At 44.3% G+C, this 16517-nt stretch overlaps 1 protein-coding gene across 2 annotated transcripts in view; it reads right to left on the minus strand.

Annotated features, from left to right (window-relative positions):
* Window positions 1-15465, minus strand: part of LOC121623292 (A-kinase anchor protein 2) — an 80121-nt gene extending 64656 nt beyond the window's left edge. For both annotated transcript variants that reach the window (XM_041960535.1, XM_041960534.1), the window contains exons 1-2: window positions 15373-15465; window positions 6691-6742 (exon numbers count right to left, since the gene is read on the minus strand). In XM_041960535.1, the coding sequence (XP_041816469.1) occupies window positions 6691-6742; window positions 15373-15416 (96 nt within the window). In that variant the 5' untranslated portion in view covers window positions 15417-15465. The remainder of the gene's footprint in view (window positions 1-6690; window positions 6743-15372) is intronic.
* Between the last annotated feature and the right edge of the window lie 1052 nt (window positions 15466-16517).

Below are 16517 nucleotides of genomic sequence, written 5' to 3' on the forward strand. Positions count from 1 at the left end.
TACGACGTCCCCTCTGACACTGACCCCCTTCTGTTTTTGTGTGATTTCCTGTAGTAGCACAAACAGCACTCTTGTTAGGAGGACTGACTCTCATATTTTCAGGCAAATGTCATAATTCTCACTTGTGCAAACAAACAGACTTAGACTTGCAAGCAGTTATACCAGGGTCCGAACCTCACTCTCACCTGGACAAAGAAAATATTGACACCAGACATGACTGGTATGAAAGCAGCCTGTGAATCCTTCAATGAAACCCAGACTTTCTTTAAGGATTCACAGCTGTTTTAAAGGAACATGTATACAAGAGCTTCTAACCCAAGATTTGACAAAAAAACAACTACAAGAGTTTGTCTCCGTGTCACATGTCAGTATACTGACTGAAAAGCTTTCATAGCTTAGCCATCAACACATGGAAGTGCTTGAACGCAAACACACTCGTGCCTATAAACAGCATTCTGCACCAGTGATGCACATAAGGCATGAGGTCACGCAGGCGCGATCATAGTGTGGCAGAGCAGTGATGTAACTCCGTTTCAATCCAGAGTTCTGCTGGTGACGAGATTGTGAATAGAAGCGAACCGCAGATCTGACGGCTCACATTGTGCACATGCCGACACACCCAGCAGAGACATCTCACAGTGAAGATCGTCTTCCCCTCTGTTGGTAGCCATACCTGAACGCTTAGAGAACAGAGACTGAAATGGACCCGCGGTTCAAATGCCATGGGTTTGATTCTGCACTTTAATGCACTTGAACGGCCCTTGGATGACAGCATACACAATGAGTCAATGTGCCCATATTGTGAATGAATAAATCCAGTGTTGAAACAATTATTCAATCAGCAGTTCTGATAATGGTAAAATGAAACTAATCATTTCTTGCAGCAAACGCCAGCAAGAAAATGTCAATTTTGCCGTTAGTGGTGACTACACTGTATCTAATGTCTTTCTCAGACAATGCTAATTTTTTAGGCCCACAGTGAACACAGCGCTAACTTGGTAACTCCTTAGCCAACGGTGGCACCAATAAATGCAAACTTAGCACATCCCTGAAATGTCTTGCATGCCATTGTCATGCGATAGCAGCAGGTGGTGACTATACTCATCATGTCCATATCGAGGAGACACACGAGTACGCATACCTCTGCATTCACACGGACGTACACATACACAAAGACGACCTGGGTCATTTTTTTTTATGTCTAATGTCTCCTAAAGTTATGCTTCGTGTGGTGACAAACAATCCCACCGCTCTCAGCAACTCAGAGACTAATACTGTGTTGCATTCATGGCTGAATCTGTTAAAGTGACCTTTGCTGTATGTCATTCTCTCCGTCCTCCACAGTATTTCTCTGTCCTGTCACTCTGCATTGTTTACCATCCAATTAAGCTCAAATGTCATGAAAATAATTTCAAAAGCAGCAGTGTCCACCAGAGCTGCATTCCAACCTCTCCTCTCTCAAGTCTCTGTGAACCTAAACCCACTCATATGCACGCACACACACCCACATGCACACACACTCACACACACACACACACACACACACAGCAGAATGTCCAGTAGACAGCTGCTGCTAATTTTAGACGGCATGTAATGCCTGGCGTGCCCCAGACCCCCTACTACCCAACAAACCACACCCCCTCTTCCCCCTCAAAATGACTTTGCCCCAAGCACACTCCCCACCCCCATAAACTGCTGAAGTCCATAAACCAAGCCTCCCCAAGCCACCTCCTGCCTCTCCAGGATCCAATCTGATCACTTGGTAGTTGGCAACACCCACCCTGCCAAATATTCAAAACCTAACAAACTAATGCAGAAAGCCCACCGAACAATCATGTGTGGGCAGTCGGTGTAGGATTTGGTTGAATGGTGGGGGAAGGAGGCATAGTCAGACTCAGTCAGAACTTAACATATGTGCTTGACTGTGAGCAAATAACTACCACAGGGACAATCCGTCTAATACAGAGGTTATTTAGGCTATTCTGTTTGCTCTGCAACACAGAGTTTATAACAGCAACATCAACATTTATCTAACTCCCAACACCTACCTTAGTTAAGATACGAGTTAGTAGAAGTAAAAGCAAATGACAGAAAGTTAAAGGCTAATAAATAACTAACTGTTTGTTGGAAAACTGTAAGAACTGCTTCTTTCCCTCAATGCATTCAAAATGTTTCAAATGTTGGAAACACAGCATGCATATTAGCATATTATATTGGTTGATAAAGAGCTAATATGCTACTAATATGCATGCTAATAAGCAACCAGTTAATACTGAATATGTGTACCCTAATATAAAAGTCTTACCTAAGTGTTTTATATTAGCAGAACGTGTGCACTCACACAAACAGGTATGTTCAACTTGGAGCACAAGGCAGCGTCCTTAAACCTGAGCCCTATGATTCAATGGGAAAACAACTTTAAGTGCGAGTGTGTGAAAAATGTGATCACAGCCGAAGGTTATTATTAGTAATCCCATTGTAAGGAGAAAACACTTGAATGCAACCTGAGTCAATATTTTCCACATTGTTTGCAAGGGTTCAGTGCTGCCAATATCTATAAGTACACTGCACGAACTGAAACTATACATGCCTGGCCCAGCCCCCCAACTCTATTTACCCTTCTTAACGAAGCCCATTACCCTCCACTGCATGCCAGAGTCACAAATCTCAGTGCATGCCAAGGTCTAGCTTTAGCACCCCCCTCACATTCACCCTGTCCCACTCCCCTCTAAACCTCACTAAGTGGATCCAGAACACTCACCAGCTTCTACAATGACCCTGAGATACACAGATTACTCCACAGAGCTCATCCAAGGAGATCACCCTGTGGTGGAATCCAGGAGATACAATAATTCATAACTACATGGTAGTCTTGCAGGATTGATAATGATACTCATACAGCAGCGAGAGAGACAAGAGGCACAGAGATTTCGATTTTGAGTTGAAGGTGATCTTATGGCAATGAAACATCTCTGGTCCCCGGCAGCGTCTGTCTTGTTTCCAGTGCCAGCAGCTGTCATTTCTTTATTCTCTGTGCCCACCAGACACACACACACACACACACACACACACACACAGCTCTCTCCTCATGCACCACTTCCTAATTCCCCTTAGACTTGAGCCCAAATGATCTGCGGCCTTGTGTGTCTGTTAGTGTGTGTGCATGTGTGTGTGTGTGTTGGGGGGGGGGGGGGCGCTAGGAGTCCAAAGGGCTGAGGTCATCTGTACAAACATTTCACGGAAACTACAGAGAAGTTAGTCAATGATTGCATGCAAAGACACACACACGCATTTTGCCAGGCCAATTGCGGTTGGCAGGCCACATGGGCAACAGCTAATTAGAAAGATGAAGCACTCATCAGTCATTGGCTGATCTCAGAACCGCACGCAGGGTTTTTGGTGAACACACACAAATTTACAAAAAAAACTCCAACATGACCACACGTGCACACACACACATACACACACCCACAAACATATGCCCACATGCGCACACACGTAATCAGCTTTTTAGGGAACCCTGACCAAGCTGTGCTATAATTACATGTTAATAATATACCAATTACAGGTCTGGATTTAACAACATGACATCACAACTGTTCCCTAATCTGACCAATTAGTAACCATGGAAACCTGCACCGCTGGCAGCTGACAGGCCGTAATCACTATCAGACTGTGGGAATCTTCTTCTGTTTGTGTGTGTGTGTGTGTGTGTGTGTGTGGAGGACAAATGAGCCAATTGACTAATCAACTCTTAGATTAAACACAAATGTCCCGCCCTTTGGTGTACTGACTCATTAACTTATATATCATATATAGGACTGAAATCACAATACAGACAGACATTCAGCATGCTTGCAGTATGTGGTAATTCTACAGCTGGGTGATAAATCACTACAATAAATCAGAATCCTTATTTTCTTGTCCAGTAAAAATGCAAGATAGATGATAACTGACTACATGGAAAGCTGTCAAGAGTCACATTTCTGTGAACTGTTGCACATAAGGACATTAGAAATGGATATTTTTAAATCAGGTTTTCATCTTTTAGCACAGAATGAGAAACATATTAATATCATTAGGATAAGCTTGACTCTATTGTTTGGCCCTATTTACAAATTGAAACTTGAAATAAGACATTTTATAATGTGTTTTGGCAACTGTAAAGAAGAAATTCTGTAATTTGTCATTAGATTAGTCTTACTCAAACTGATGTGATTGAACAGATAGGTGTGTCATCTTTTCTGCCAAGATATAAAAAAAGGGGGGGTGGGCTGGTGATTCACAGCCATTAGTGCCATGCTTTATTCATGAGCCACACAGCACATAGACCTGTCCCTGCCAGTCTCTGTGCTAAATGAACATTATAATGACAGCTGTCTGAAACCCGACTATCCAGTTCGATAGATGAAGCCAGGCACGGAGCTCAAGCTTGAAGTCCGTTTGACACATGAATTAAAACCGGCGTCAGATTCGGCAGGTGTGTTACGGCGGCTCGGGCACGGAGACGACCGGTCTAACCCCTGGCTCTGATTTCAGAGGAAGCCTCCAATTTGCCTCGAGATCTGCTGAAGTATTGATGAGGTCGGACACTGATGGCGATGACGATGAAATCTCAGAGTATCAATTATTGATGAAATCATTAGCATGTCAGCTGCAGACCGGAGACAGTGTGTGAGTGTAAGCACTGCACGCCGCTCTGCAGGGGTTCAAGTAATGCTTATTCAGACAGCCAGACAAGCCAAGACACTGTTGTCTAGTCTCAGAACCGATCAAACCTCGGGACAGCCTAAGCGATACTAATGCAGTGTTTTTGGAGTGCTGAAACTGATAACAGATTAGGAAATGCTTACTCCTGATTGACAGTCAGAAGAGGTTTTATAACCTCCCTGGCCTTCCCCTTGAGACGCTCTGGGAAACTTTGTCCAGCTACTGTATTTACACTGGACCTGCGTTGGTTGGCTGAGTCTCTGGCTTCCAGAGTGCTTAGCTGCCTCAGAGAGTTGTTAGTACTATTAGTGTAATAGTAACCCTCAAGTGCCTGGTAGGGCTTGAAAGCTATTAGTGCTGTTATTGTCTTTGATATACTGCACACACACACACACACACACACAAACACACACACATAGAGAGAGCTGAGACAAGACAGATGCTCATTTGGAGGAGACAATGAGGCTCAAATAATTTACTTCTGTTCAATGCTTGACCTTTCTTTTAATGTGTGTCAAAGCTCTTGGCACCTACAGTAGGATCTCTAACAGCACTTCATGGTGGAATTAGACTACACAGGCATGCTTTGTATAGTTTACAACAGCTGTCCCTAGAATATTGCACTTTTTCTTGGCCTGGTACACCAAACCAAAACTCATTTAAAGATAGATTTTGTCATGTTTTGCCAAAAACACATGTAACAATGACGCAAGAAACAGAAATGCTTGTTCCTCTCTGTTCAAAATCGTGAGAACGTTCCACTCTCTCTTCACTTAAGTGCCTGACTGGTTAAAGTACATGCAGCCTGGTACGGCTGCCATGATCAACGTGGCCAAAATAGTTTCTCCATCTGCCGCTGCTGCTGTTCCCCCCACTTGTGTGTGCCTTGAGTGTGTGTGGTATGCTGTGGTTCCTCGCTGGCGCCAAAATTTAGTCCCAGGCAGCGAATCCCGGTCTAACTGCCGCTCTGAAGTCCTACCAGCACCGGGCCAAACATTTCAACAGATGCCCCCGTGATCATGAAACACAACGGCGAGCATCGAAGCATATTCTAGACCGCCTCGCAGCTGACATCCTTCTATGCTGAGAAGCACATGCACCTAAAAACCTCAGACATCTGGCCAAAAAGGAAAAAAAGAAGAAAGATTTTCCACCAACTTTCCAACGGGTTGGTTTCCACCCCCCAGAAAAAGACATGGAAGAAGATGAAAGATGACACGAACAGAAAGACAAACACAGCAGCAGTGTAGGACAGGAGGCCAGTGAGGGAGTGAAGCACATTACAATGGGCGCAACAGAAATCACTTTGTTTTGTGCGCTGAAAACGGTTGTAGGAGGCTATGATGTCATGCTCGACAGCTCCCGACAAATCAAGCTTCTCCACTTTTTAATTTAAGCACTAAAAAGCAGCCTGAAAAATATAAATAAACCCAACATGCAGTGAACAATGTTTATTTTAGCTTTTGTCACCTGGATTTCGCCTCCCACCAGGGAGCTAAGGTGGATGGCTGGTAGCTAACTTGGTGAATGAACAATGCACAGAGACACACTGTACACAGGATGTCAGCTGTGGAGCTAATTTATCTTTCAGCTTCTGTTTAGGTGTATATGCATTAAGCTCAGAGGTGAAATTGGCACGTGCTGATTGGCTGTTTCATGTGTAGCACCTCTACTGCCGTGGTTGCGTCACACAATAAACTTGAACTTTGCCATGGAACAGAGAGACAAAAACTGATGCAGATGAATGAAAATGTGACGAGGCAGAGAGAGCTTGACAGAGAATGAGAGAGAGAGAGAGAGAGAGAGGGAAGGTAACTGGTGGAGTTGCAGGAGCTCTGAGGTGTCGGGCCAGATATTGTGAGTGACAGACAGAGATGAAGAGCAGGGCGGCCATGAAAGTCACTGACAGACAGACAGCAAAACAAACAGACAGAAGGTCAAAGCAACACAAAGAGACGTTTTAAACGCACACTCACTTACCGCCAAGGCCTGCAGCCTCTCTTTGTGGAGCTGAGCCTCCTCACACGACATCCTGGGAGGGGGGTGGGGGGGGCAGGGGGGAAGCAGGGGAGAGAGGGGGGTGAAAGGAGAAAGAGAGACGTGAGATCTGGGAAGACAAGAGAGCAGGAGTCCCTAAGCCGGAGGTAGAGCGACAGAGAGGGGAGGGAAGCAGAGGAGAGAGGGAAGAGAAGGAGAAGAGGAGGAGTATCCAGACGAGGCTCGTCCTCAGCAGTAATCCAACCAAAGAGAGGAGACAGCAGGAGAAGGAGCTCGCACTGAGAGGAAGCAAAGATCTCTCATTCACTGGCCATGTGCCTCACACTCAGCCCGCCGCTCGCATTTTCTCTCTCTCTGCCTCTATCACCCACTCTTTCTCCTGCGCTCCCGGTCTCTCCTCCCATTTGTCCCCTCCTTCCCTCCCTCTCTCTCTCTTTTTTAGGCATGGGCCATGTGTGATTAAACAGCTGGGAGGAGCAGCTGAGAGAGAGAGAGAAGGGGAGGGAGAGAAGTGATGGCATGAAGACGGGTGGGGGGTGAGGAAGAGAGGGAGAGAAAAAGAGAAAGAGGAAGAGCAAACAGGAGTAGGGAAAAGAAAGCAGAGGAGTAATTTGTCACATCTGAAAAGCGAAGAGGAGACAATAGGAAATGAAACAGTTTGGAGACTTTTCTGCATAACTTTGCACTTTTCTCATCTTAAATTAATTTATGCTCATTTATCACTGAGATGAATCAGTAGATCAATAATCTTCCTATCACAAACTAAAAAAAACATTCATATGGAAGGTAGGAGGAACTATTTCTTGCAGGTGAGATAAAAACAGACAAGGAGGATTGTTTTAGCTCAGTAACAGTAACAGTAACAGTTTACCTCCCTCTCACTTATTTTAGTAACTTACTGGCACTTTGGTTTAATTAAAATTCATTTCATACAGGCTGATAAATTTAGCTACGATGAGATCACAGGACACCAGCGCACTGTACGCTGAAAGCAGACACACTTTTCTCATGGTCAGAGAGTTTCTCTCACTTTTAGAAGAGAGACAAAGCGCTGCACGGCATGCTCCTATTGTTTTAAGCTGTTCTGATCTTTGAACAAATATTCTAGGATGCCAGCGATGCCGCTTGCCCCAGAAGCGAGCAGTCGTACAGCCGAGTCTTCAGGGTCTATTTCTGGCCAATTTGGTCATATGTTTATTGCAGCAGCTTTCAAAGTGACATCAGGAGAATATTTTAGAAAAACAGGAACGGGGTAGAAAAAAAAAGAGAAGGATCAAGATAATTGTGTCACTCTGTGAACTGATGGATGCAGATGAACATCAGTGGAACATCTCTGGAAGAACAAACTGCAAACTCACCTATTCAAAAGGCACAACGCACACACACATAGACAAAAGCAGAGCTTATGTAAATGGGTCACTGTTACCTATGTTCCAATTTTCTTTTCTCCCTATTCTAACTCTTGAGGTTCACCTGGGTTTCATCCGTTCTTCTGCTGCCTCCTCTCTTTCGCCGTTTATTTTCTTACTTTCCTCTTGTTCTTTCACTCTCTGTTTTCCTACAACCACATCTCATTTCCTTTGTTCTCTCCCTCCATCCTCCTGTCTTCTCCTCACTCCTCTCTTTCTTCCTCTCCTTCCCGCTACTTTGCTACATCCCTCCCTCCATATAACCTGTTCTCCTTTTCCTACATACCTCCCATGGAGGATCTCGGCATTCCATCCCTCCTCACTTTTTTCCCTTTCAGCCTCATCTCCGTTTCAACTCAGCCTCAGTCCTTCTTTTCCGCCTTTCCTCTCTCTCTTTCCATCCATCCATCCCCGTCTCTCCACTCATCCCCTCTTCCCATGCCCCCATTCCTTTTTGTCTCCCACCTGTCCTTCCATCTATCAACTTCTTCCTCACCCTTTTTTGTTCCTTCTCTCCCTAAATCCCCCCGTCCTCCTCTCTCTCCTTCTGCTCCATCCCTCCTTCCACAAGCAGGCGTCCTTATAAGGAGAAACAGCAGCAGCAGGCCTGGCCGACTCTTTAGGGAATACAGAAGCATGTAACACACACACATGTGCGCGCACACACACACACACACACTCTCACACACACTGACATCACAGCCACTGCATTACTCCAAGAAAAATGTCTAATAAATAACTGCAGCTGGAGAGTATCTGTCCTGTGAAGCCACTGGAGCTACAACACTTGAATAAATCAAAAATGACACTTATTCAGCCCTCAGCTATAGCTTCCTCGTTCGCATGTTGACTGTTAACCATTTAAGGGTCTCTGGGATTTTGATGTTTGGAGGTGTTAGGGGAGCTGTTAACAGTCAAATGACCCATATACGGCAACTTGAAGGTGTGATTCCAAGTCTCTCGCAGATTCATCAGTTCAGGAGTGCTGCAATCCTCTTAAGTCTTTTGACGACAACTAGCAGTAAAATGATCAATTTTGTTTCACAAGAAAAATTGTGATAAGTGATATTTTTTAAGCATATTCTAGAAGTTTGCAACAGGTGGTGTCCTCTTCAAATCTATTAGCATAAATTCCACTGTTTATAATAATCTCATTTACAAGTAGAACAATATTACATACACTCTGTGTTTGATATTTATGACTGAAGATGACTGTATTATTGTAGCATAGTCTTTATATATGAGTTAAAAAAATAGTATATAGACATATTTTTCCAGTTTATGAGTCTTCTTTACAGTTTATATGTTGTGTATGTAGATTGTTGGGTTTAGGCCCTAATTATGTGGCCTTTGGTAGTTTTTCAGTGCAGCTACACTGGTTGTTAATCTAAATTTTCCTTTTTCAAAAGATGACTTTGTCTAGTAAAACGCTGATTTTATGAATCCTGATCCTGATAAATAAGCATGACACTGTTCAACGCTGCACTACTCAATAACAACGGGTCAGATGGCTATGTGGAGTGTGAAAAGTGTTGCAGTGTGCAGTTCTCCTCAGTGTGTGTCTTCTAGCTTATTATTTTGGTCTTGCAGCCCACATCTTTACGGTTTTGGTTGAGTCCCTCCACTCTCAGCGCTGTTGCCAAGGCAGCTGTCTCAGTGAAAAGGCTCTGATAGACCACAATACACAACCTGCCCAGCACCAAATGGCACGAAACACGTGGAGCATCTAAAGCCAGATATTTCAGTCAGGAGTGAGAGCAAAGCAGAGCTAAAAGGAGACTGGGTTGCTTGATTATGGCAAAAATCATGATCACTATTATTTTGGTCAATATTGACTTTGACTCATTGACTTTGGAAACATCACACATTTAATGAACTTTTTAAAATATACTGTATAAGGTCGTATTTGTTTGGTATATAAAATGTGAGACAGGATTGCTGAAATGCAACTTTCTCCAAGCACCGACACTGTAACAGCTCAACATCCTACAGGCTTGCTTGAGGCTCACCATCAAGGTACTAAAATAAAAACTGTACTGTTTAACCCTGGGACCCGCCCTCATTAAAACATATTGCTACATCTTTAATGTGGGCACATGCAGGTTATAGACCATGACCTGCTTGGGGTCTTAGTAACATATAGTTTATGTTATGAAACCAGGCTCAGCTCTGCGGCTGTCTAACTTTACAGCCAGCAGCAGCTCAGGCCTTCTCTGGAAGTCTCTATTTGACCTGGATTCACACCAATCGCATCATTATGTTGGCAGCTCACACTGTCATTACAAATTATACATCCCCACTTTAACATGATTCTACTTCTTTACAACATTTTAGATTTTATTTTCCTTTCTGCTCTACTTTACCCCGTACTTTTTGACTCTCTCCCCCCGCCCACCTTCAATCCCTTAATTCTGGCGTCAGCTACATTAGTTGGTCGTCGTTGGAGACAACAGCATCATTGTTCGTCTGCATCGCCACGACGACGCAATGACCTCACTGCACAGCCAGCTCAGCCCCGCCCCCCTCATCCCAGCCCAGAGGTAATGGCCTCCAGATGTGGAACTAGAAGCAGGAAAACACACACACACACACTCACATACACAAACACACAGAAATACATCAACATGCAGGGTGAATAGCAGGCTGAGGGAATGAGCAAATATGGACAAAGAAAATAAGTCAGAAAAAGTGTGTGTGTGTGTATAATGTGCTATGTTAATGAAGCCATCTCATTTGCCAGTCTTTCCTGAGCTTACTCCCATATTTCAATTATCCTCAAAATAACTGAGACACACTGATAGAGCCACACATCCACAGGCTGGCCTCTGCTGCAGACTGAGTTATTGAATGTGCGTGTGCGTGTGTGTGAGGGAGAGAGCAAACGTGCATGTCTGTGTGAGTGTGTGTGTGTGAGTGTGTGTGTAAGAGAGAGAGAGAGAATGAAGGGGGAGAGAAAAAGCCCCCCAAATAGACATATTTCTGGCTATGGGAGTGCCAGACCTGGATCTCATTCATATTTTATACATCACTGAGGGAGGTCAAACTGTGCTTGTGTGTCTGTCCATCTGTCTGCCCACACAATTTAACTAAAAACTGTTAAAAAGTATTCAAAAATCTGAAATCCCCCCCCCCAAAACACACACACAACTCATTTTCAACACTCTTCCCCATAGATTTGATATGTCTGAGTCCCTGTGCGTTGCAGCCTGCGCCACCTCTAAGTATGTTTGTTTTTCCACTGCAGAATTGGTCTACTTTAACAACAAAACTGTGTCTAGGCCAGTCTAGACAAGAAAAATTGTTGATGGCGTGACCTTTAGAAGTCAGTGGCTTTCAGCAACTAATCAGATATCAGCTCTGCCTGGTTTTTCTAACCCATAGGACTTGAATAATTCAGTTTGCTGCAGCCAAGCGAATCCAGTTTTAGCAACTTTTTACTGTAAACATTACAGCACCACTGACTTCCAAAGCTGATTAGCTCTGAAGAAATGTTAGTATTGTATGTCAATTACTGCAAACAACTTGATGAAAAGTAACACCAAAGCAGTGTACGATCTGTGCTTTGGCTGTAAAAAACTTAAACTAGCTCAGGATGCAAGCAGAGCCTACTGTTTTATTTCCCTCAATCCCTTTTATTCTCATTGGGATGATTTTATATTGATAGAGAAGAATTCACATGCATCTCCACACATATCAATGCATGCATATATGTGTCTGCATGCACTTATATGCCTTTTTTTATTCTGTAAAGTAGCATTTAATCGTTTTCATCCTGAGAGGTGTTCTAGAGGGGAAGCAGATGTCTTGGCCTCCAGACACTCGGATCATCATCACCTCAGCGTGAACTCTCTGCTCTCTCTTTCTCTGAGTGGCATTATTTCTCTTCTGCTCTGTAGTTTGCACATCTCCTCTTGTCCAGGGTTTACAATTCATGTTCTGGCGCTAATATTTTTTATGGCGTGGAGATGGATATGAAAAAACCCCAAAACAAATGGATCATTTGAGGAAATAGTATATGATTAATCGTACTTCTTGGTCTGTCAGTCTGTGTTGATGTTTTAACATTTGATGATTTCCACTTCATTTTGTTGTTTTCATAATCATAATCAATCTGTTGATTCGTTTTTGGATTTATTGATTAATTATCTAGTCAATAAAATGTACAAAAATAATAAAACCTGCTGTGCAGTGACAATTAAAAAAACAATTTATTTAAACTCTACAAACTAATTGCAAAATAACTAACTGCAAAAATACAAATATGGTAGTTAATTTTGGGCTTTTTCTGGGTCGCTGGGTTGGTGAAAGTGTGTATGCTCACTTCATCCCATCACGATTAAGAGTCTTTTCCCTGAGTGTGCAATAAATAGCAACAGAGAATGGGCCATCTGCCACTGTGGTGTCTGCACACTACATGACCACAAATACTACCTCGTGTTTCTGCTGAATCAGTGGACAGCCCAGAGAGAGCACGGTGTTTATGGTGATTGATAATGAGCCCGCAGCACAGAGGGAAAACAGACAGGGCTCAGGAAAGATGGGATGTGCTAGACTGAATCACGACAGCACTGTCTCATTTTTCCAATTAAAACATTAACTATTGATGCACAAACGAGGCATGTCTGGTCCATGCTTTGCTGCACTCTCCCTGCCTGCTTCGTGGGTGTGGCTCTAACAAAGGACAAAAAAAGAAAAAATCACCCTGTCACTCAAACCGCCTGTCTGAGACTCTCAGCTTGTAGGTGATCCGCAGTATAGCAAGTTGGCCATCACTGCCTGTGTGATCGGCCTGCACAAGGAGACAGCAAACTGCTGCATCTTATGTGCACGCATCAGATTTACAAAAATAAGATGTTCAAGTTGCAGAACACCGTAAAGCAGATGGATGTTTAGCAGGAAAGCTAGCTGCATGCGATTAAGATGCGTAGTGACATGGCTCAAGTCACTTCAGACCTGGAGGTGCAGTACTGCACAAATATGGTTCACAGCACAAGGCTCTCCTGTATATTATATACATCAGCCTTTCTGGTTTCTACAGGAAAAACCACCATAAGCACCTCAACACTGCTCAAAAGTAATTAGTCTTTCTGAATTCCATTTTGTTGTTTTAGCAGCCACTGAAAGTAGCTTCAGCAGAATACAACACAGCACACCCACAAAGCTTTGAATGTTTAAGAACAACTCCCACTCCTCTGTTCTCACTACAGTATCACTGTCACTGCTTCTCTCCACACCAATTCATGCAGCAGCTGATCGCAGCACATTCAGGTGCAATGAAAGTGATTTTACAGGCTTTCCCTTTCATCGCAGTGACCCTCAGGGATAACCAGTGGACTCGGCTGTTTGATGATTTCCAAAGCTCTTTGCGTCGTTACACTCCCATTTGCACTGTGTCTAGATTTAAAGGTCCAGTGTGGAGGGTTTAGTGGCATCAAGCGGTGAGGTTGCAGATTGCAACCAAGTGAACAGCCCCTGGCTTACCATCCCGCTCACCGAGAAAGACGCCCTCTGAAGCCTGTGTTTAGTTTGATCTGGGAAGCATGGCAGTACAACATGGTGGGCTCCACTGAAGAGATGCTGCTGTAGAGATAACAGTTGCTGCGATCCTACACACCGGCCCCGTCTTTGTCCGTCTCTTCATTGGAGTTAAGGATGGTTTACCCAAGGCGCATCTAACAAACTTATCTGTTGGTCCTCACACTAAATACTTTCATTCCTGTTTCACACACAGCTACTATGAAACAAAAAAAACATATAAAAGTATAAATCTCAACTCTGTGCAGTCTTTCTTTTCTCTTTCAGGCCTGTTTTTTGACACTGGGTGAGATTTTTCCTGACTGTCATCCAGGGACGCCATCTTTCCACACAACACAGTGATGGTGACAACAATTGGTTGTTTCCTGTACATCTTGGTCACTTGACAAACTGCTTCCAGCCCATTCCTGTGCTAAAGACTTGATAAACCACTTTCTACTCATGTTCACGCCAAATTTTTCTTCTTCACCACAGTATCACGAGCCAGTGTTAAACTCTAAGTTACACTGGGCTTACTGAACAGTTTTAGTATTGTACAAACTCCAACAGTAACACCTGTTACTAGATGTGTGGGCAAAACTTGTTAGCCTAGCTAGAAGGCTACAAACAACCCATAATGCAACTCTCTCTTAAAGCAACAGGCCCACTAAGTAACTCCAAATCTGGTCCTTGTACTGGTACTATATCTGGTGTTCTAAAAACGTGGATATTCTTTCCTTAAATAATAAAAGAAGTATTGTGCTTGCGACAATATGGCTCTAAAATTTAATTCCATGACCCTTAGGATGCACTGAATGTCACAGGTTTAAAATGGAGTGGTATTTGTCTGTATTTGCCTTTTAAACATGAAACTGGTGCAGATGCAGCTGACGGGTCAAGACTGATTTGAAAATCTGCTGATATTGCACAACCCCAATACTTGTGGGACAAATCAAAGCCTTGACAGTCAGCATCTGAACAGCAATCCAAAAAGCTACCGGCGTTGCACGATTCTTAACACACTGACAGTGTTTGCTTGATGTTTGTCTCGCTGTGATTTAATGACTTACTGGTGTATTGCTCATGGGGGCAAATGAGAGCTTTAAGTCCTTCGTAGGTTGATCTTCATTTTCAGGCGCAGACAGACAAAATCACACACAGGAGGACGGCGCCTGCAGCATGGCGGACTGTGCTGACACACAGAGGCTGGACCAAGCCTGCAGCCTCCACATTGACTATGCTGTACCATGCCACATTACACACACACACACACACACACACATACACACACACACACACACACACACACTTTGCTATACATTCACCCATACTGTATCTGAGGACAGGCACAGTGAGAGGTTGAATAAGCTAAGGATGAATCAGTGTAGGACTGATTTATTTTAAAAGGTTGCCTAGTAGACAGTGGCAGAGAGAGGAAAATAGAGGAAGAGAGTAACGGCATGGGGGGGTGATGTTCAATGAGGCGAGAGGTTTGCAGAAACAGTGTGAGGGCGAGCGGAGAAAAGAGAGGCAGAGAGGGGAGAGGCAAGGGAGGAGTGTACACGGTGTGCGGCGTGCCTCCTCGCCAGTCATGACTGAGCAGCAGCCTCACCATGACGGAGCTCCCGTTCCCATGACAACCTAGCCTGTCAGATGGAGGGGAGAGAGGTGGAGGGATGCAGACAAGGAGACGAGAGATGGAGGGAAAGATAGCTGGAAAATGTACAGATCATCTACTCACGGTGCTGTTGCTGTGCCGTTCCTCTGCAAAGGTGTGTCTGACATGGCTGCAGCACCCTCTGCTCTCCTTCCCTTCTCCTCTTCCTCGTCCTCCTCTCCCTCTCCTGTCCTCCCGGTGTCCTTTTGACTGAGTTGTGTCCTCCTCTTCTCTCTCTCTCTCTCTTCCTCCACTCCTCCTCCTCCCTCCTCCTCCTTATCTCCTCCTCCTCTTCCTCCTTCTTTCCTCCTGTCTTTTCGGTGTGTGTGCTCGTCACGCCAGAATGTGTCAGAGCAGCTGCTGCTGCTGCTGCCGCCGCTCCTGCATCGCCCTGCTCTGCCAGCAGGAGGGGATGGGTGTAAGCATGTGTGTGTGTGTGTGTGTGTGTGTGTGTGTGTGTGTGTGAGAGAGAGAAAAAGATAAGACAGAGAACGAGTGGTCACTTGTATATTTGTATAAATGTGCAGGTGATGCTGTCAGTGAGGATGCAGAAACTAGGAGAGGGTGATAGATGGGAGAGGGAAGGAGGAGGAGATAGGTGAGATGGGATGGAGAGCAGGGGATGGCAAAGAGACAGCAGAGAGAAAGAGAGCCTTAGGGGAGTTACAGTATAATGAAAGGAGTGGCCAACCTGCCTTATCCCGGAGAGCAACCTTCCTCCTTTGAGACTGAGGAGATTCATTTAAAGAGGCAGATCGGATGCTCATAAACCCCACCATTGTTCTATAAGCAGGCTCCAGTGTCCTGCAAACCTGATGGGATAAGTGTTTAGTGTGAATGTAGGGATGGACAAGACTGGATGATACTCAGCAGGATGTGTCAGCTATAACAGAAGTCAGTGCACTGATATGTGACGTTTCTAAGAAATCTGAGACAACCAAAACCCAAAAATATCTTACAATCCCGCCTTGACCGTGACAACCAGTTTTCACTTGTCCGCGAGAATTAGGGCATGTCACCGTGGACAGACGTTATCTTATCGTTTAGGTTAGGATTCAAATCCTCCACATGCAGATGAGTTAGAGCTGTCACGTTAATGTCAAACAATGCCTAAATTTTTTAACAGCTGGATTCAGATAAATCCGAGCGTCCTTGACGACGTGATGATGTTGCAGGTTGCAGGTATTTGTCGTTAGGCGGGTCAAACTGCAGGATCTCGCTTGGTTTTG

Source organism: Chelmon rostratus, chromosome 19 (assembly GCF_017976325.1).
Source record: "Chelmon rostratus isolate fCheRos1 chromosome 19, fCheRos1.pri, whole genome shotgun sequence".
NCBI lineage: Eukaryota > Metazoa > Chordata > Actinopteri > Chaetodontiformes > Chaetodontidae > Chelmon > Chelmon rostratus.